The sequence below is a fragment of the Paramormyrops kingsleyae genome, chromosome 8 (genome assembly GCF_048594095.1).
Source record: "Paramormyrops kingsleyae isolate MSU_618 chromosome 8, PKINGS_0.4, whole genome shotgun sequence".
Lineage (NCBI taxonomy): Eukaryota > Metazoa > Chordata > Actinopteri > Osteoglossiformes > Mormyridae > Paramormyrops > Paramormyrops kingsleyae.
In genome coordinates this window covers 5,177,473-5,181,490 of record NC_132804.1, presented here as the reverse complement: position 1 = coordinate 5,181,490, position 4,018 = coordinate 5,177,473, and the positions used below count along the sequence as shown (strand labels likewise).

Genomic DNA, 4,018 nt, shown 5'->3' with positions numbered 1-4,018 from the left:
CAGGTCAGGTCTGGTCAGGTCCAGTAGAGGAGCATGCACTGACACGGCACATTGTCGCACCAGATGACAAAACATCTGGGGAATCCAGTTGGGGACCGTCCAGGCCGACACATGGTCCAGTCTCATCCTCCGGAAATGGCCATCGATCTGCCACAGCCAGGTGTTACGTGTTTCCTTGGGCTGGTCCAACTGCTCAGCTCCTCAGCAATGAGGATCCTGTGAGCTGGATACTTAACTCCCTAAACAAGACCTAATAAATTATGTATAGAACAGTGTAAAGAGCCGCCGCACTACTCAGACACTGGAGTTGAGCCACTGTGTTACCGAAGATTAAATTTTAGCAAAGCAGGTAATATTTCTCTTAATGCTAGTCGATATTATTGTGTTCACATGAGGGTCTGAAGATACTGAACTGCGTAAAAAACACAAAAGGTAATAGCAAAGGAAGGAAAGACAGTTGACGCCCACCAGAATAAAACTCATTCCATAGCGGTTTTCAGTTGACTTTCATCATCTTGCCACGTTGAGAACATCAATAAGTGGTGAGAGTAGAAGAGAGCCTGCTGATCATGAATCAGCTTCGTTGCTGCAGTATTTACGTGACACTAAAGTACCTCTTATTTGTTCAGGCATCACTTGTTAGCGCCTGTCAACAGGATAAATATTTTAGGAGTAGAAATGGAATTACTTGCTGTAAACTCTGTAATCCAGGTAGGAGTCTTTCTTTTGTGCGTTAATTATGTATAATATTATAAAGCAGACAAATATACAGGAAATTTAAGTTAATCTAAGTGTGGTACTGAAAGGTGTTTTTTTTGTCTTTATTCCTTCAGTGGGTATCTGTTGTTCTTGGCTGACTGCTTTTGCAATATTCATGAAGAATTTTCAGTATTCATCATTTAAAAAAATACCATATATTTATTTTTCACTGTGATTAAGGATACTGACAGATTCAGAGGAGGGAAACAAGAGGCATTGATGACTGGGGATCAGGGACGTGACCATAATTATTAATAATTGCGATGGAGATTCACATAATTATTATTATGATTATAATTGTGTCCTGTCTGACAGGTGAACATGTGGAAATGGAATGCAGAGACGGGCAAGCAACGGTCTGTAAACCTTGCACTACTGGCTTCTACTCCGATGTAGCAGATAACTCCAAAACGTGCACAAGTTGCACCAAATGTGAGCAAGGTCAGCATCGTTCGGCCTTACACCATGAAACGGTTCTCCGTACTCTATTCAAGAGTAATGGCTACATGTTAAAGGCTCATTTGTCTCTTCCTTTATAGTTGTGGCTAAAAACTGTACCTCCACAAATGATACTCAATGCACGTGCGAGGATGGCCACCTGTGCGCCAATAGAGAGTGCACCAAGTGTGTCAAGAGCACAGTGTGTCCCAAAGGCAAGGAGCTGCTGAAGTTAGGTGAGCGATGTCCTCTGTTCCTGATGCATCGTTCAATAGTCATTTTGGCTTAAATTAGCTACTTTGAAAAAAAAAAAGTCATATAGAATACACACTAATGAAAACCTGCAAACTCAGTGAATGAAGGACTGTTTACTTCTGTGTATTCACTTGTTTCGACTCCATTAAGTAAAGTGCCATGCGATTACTGTAGTTAACAGCCAAACCTGACAACATTCTCAATGATAAATAAACCCAAAAAGACGTGTGATTAAAAGTGTCAGAATGGTGAGAAAGTGCTGTGCTTAAAGCGATATTTCAATTTCAGGGGATTTTGATTATATATACGAATGCAAGAATTGCTCCACAAACACATATTCAGACACTGAAGGTGGAAGGTGTCAGAATCTAACAGTGTAAGATCAGAATTTTGTCATTTACATATTATTTAGCTAAAACTTTATCATATTTTCAGATTTTGCGGCATTGTTTAATCTCTCTGCATTCTATTCACATTATCCAGGTGTGAGAAGCTTGGTAAGAAGGAAACATCCCCAGGCAACAGCACCCATAATACAATATGTGGTAAATAGCAACAATATTCTTTTCTTTTTAATTTTCATATTTCTCTAAAAGTGATTACACCTTTCAAATAAAAATTAACTTTACACTAATGATTAGGATTGCCATTTGTAAAAGTGAGCATTTAGACTGACCACAGGAGAGTTCATGCTGAGTTTTCGTTTGCATGTCCCGTCCCGATCTTACCGCCCCCTCGTTAACGTGTGGAATCCCCGCGTTACCAGCTGTTCCTAGTCTTGTCTGATTAATTTTCTGTATTTAAGTGCTTCCCTGTTCGTCTTTCCCCAGTCTTGTCATTGACGTTTTGATCGTTAGTGTCTTTTCGTGCTCCCGATTGTGTGATTCCGTCATTAAATCCTGAGTTTTACCCAAACTCCTGGACTCCAGCACTTCTCTCCCGCTATGTTCACTGCGTGTCATGACAGCGATGGACAAGCTTATTTATTTTTTTTCGCTTTAAATCCACATGACAAATATACGTATAACATTGATTGGCCAATCTGATCACTAGTGCACGTCCCTGCTTGTTTATAGCCTTATTATAGCCTGCTTGCTTATTACTTTTTCTTGTTTTTCTACAGGGCCAATTGCACCACTCCCCCTTGGCAATCCTGAGAGTTTAGCACCTTACCTCAGTGTCATCATTGTTGCATCCCCTCTCCTCCTCATCTTCCTGATCAGCTGCTTATGGAAGAGAAATATAGAGTATATTACTCCCAGTGAGTGTTAATCGTTGAGCTTTCTTTTAGAAAATATGTTTTGTTTTAAGAAGATCAGCAGTGTTGAGCCTTTGGGGATAGTTATTCTTATCAGTGTGATAACGCCTTTGAGAGGTGCACTCTCATTGTGCACTCTGCCTGATTAATGAAGGGTCATTGGAAAGTCTACTCCTTGTTGGGCGGTAGGCAAAGTGCTGCTCGCTGGGCTGAAGTGCGGTGCTTCTCTCTCCTACCACCACAGTGACCATGAACCAAATGGAGAACATGCTGAGCTGCCCACTATCAAAGGAGGAAAAGGGAGACCTTCCAATCCAGGCAATGGACAACAAAGCCAGCAAACAGAGCCTCAGTGTCATTGTGTGATTTCTCAACTGCTTTCTTGGAAATTGTCTTGGATAATAAGGTCAGAGATTGTCATTATAAGACACGGTATGGTGATTTGTTACCGGAACATGTGACGCAAAAGCAGTGAGAAGACCTCTGTGGTTTGTTGGGTTTATCTGACATTTCCCCCATTAAAGTTTTTAAGAAACTCCAGTCATGGGCGCATATGCTGATCTGGGGGGTGGCAAGGGGTGGGCGTGGCCACCCCAGAATGAAACCTGACCACCCCATTCCCCCCCCCCCTCGCCCCGTCGTATTTGCTAATTCTGAGCTCATGTGTGCAGTAGACATTTCCTGTTTTCCAAACCCATACCCTTTATAAGGTCACAAACAACAGTACCCTGATCTTTTCTAAGGGGATTTTTTAAAGGTTTTATTTGTGTTATTTTCTCTTGTTTTCCACTATTAGGAGACAATAATGTTTCTAATTCATATTATGAATTATTACTGTTCCATCATTATTTATGGCAGTTATTATATAGCGGGCGTTTCTAAGTAAGAGATGTACAGATTTGTGTAAATTGACATTCTGAGAAAATCTATAATACGGTGTCTGTACAAAACCAGCATATCCTGTCAGTGCATACGCTGATCTGGGGGGGGGATGGCAAGGGGGGGGGGATGGCAAAGGGAGGGCGTGGCCACCCCAGAATGAAACCTGACCACCCCATTATCCCCCCCCCGCCCCATCGTATTTGCATTTTTGTGGCATTAATGTAAGCTTGTTACCATATCTACAAGAAAGTTAAATATTAAATGTGTATTTGATAATTCCACCACTGTCTGAATTATAAACAATGTAGAGTTATAGCATTTAAGTACCTTAAATATTTCCTTTTTTCTACATGCCTTATATTCATATTTAGATTTATTGGTCACCCCCAAAATGACGACAGTCCCACCCTGGCCACCCCACATAAA

At 41.2% G+C, this 4,018-nt stretch overlaps 1 protein-coding gene across 1 annotated transcript; it reads left to right on the top strand.

Moving 5' to 3' along the window:
• Positions 1–284: 284 nt before the first annotated feature.
• LOC111853602 (tumor necrosis factor receptor superfamily member 18-like) lies at positions 285–3,689 on the top strand. Its single transcript, XM_072714896.1, has 7 exons — positions 285–349; positions 1,075–1,200; positions 1,299–1,433; positions 1,741–1,828; positions 1,936–1,997; positions 2,576–2,713; positions 2,955–3,689. The coding sequence occupies exons 2-7, from the start codon at positions 1,089–1,091 to the stop codon at positions 3,074–3,076; spliced, it is 657 nt and encodes a 218-aa protein (XP_072570997.1). The 5' UTR covers positions 285–349; positions 1,075–1,088; the 3' UTR covers positions 3,077–3,689.
• Positions 3,690–4,018: the final 329 nt, after the last annotated feature.

Bases quoted from the DNA above. Each gene is read 5' to 3' on its own strand.
- LOC111853602 (XM_072714896.1), top strand. From the start codon at position 1,089: ATGGAATGCAGAGACGGGCAAGCAACGGTCTGTAAACCTTGCACTACT. The intron at 1,998-2,575 runs GTAAATAGCAAC...GTTTTTCTACAG, and splicing joins CACCCATAATACAATATGTG to GGCCAATTGCACCACTCCCC. The intron at 2,714-2,954 runs GTGAGTGTTAAT...CTACCACCACAG, and splicing joins TATAGAGTATATTACTCCCA to TGACCATGAACCAAATGGAG.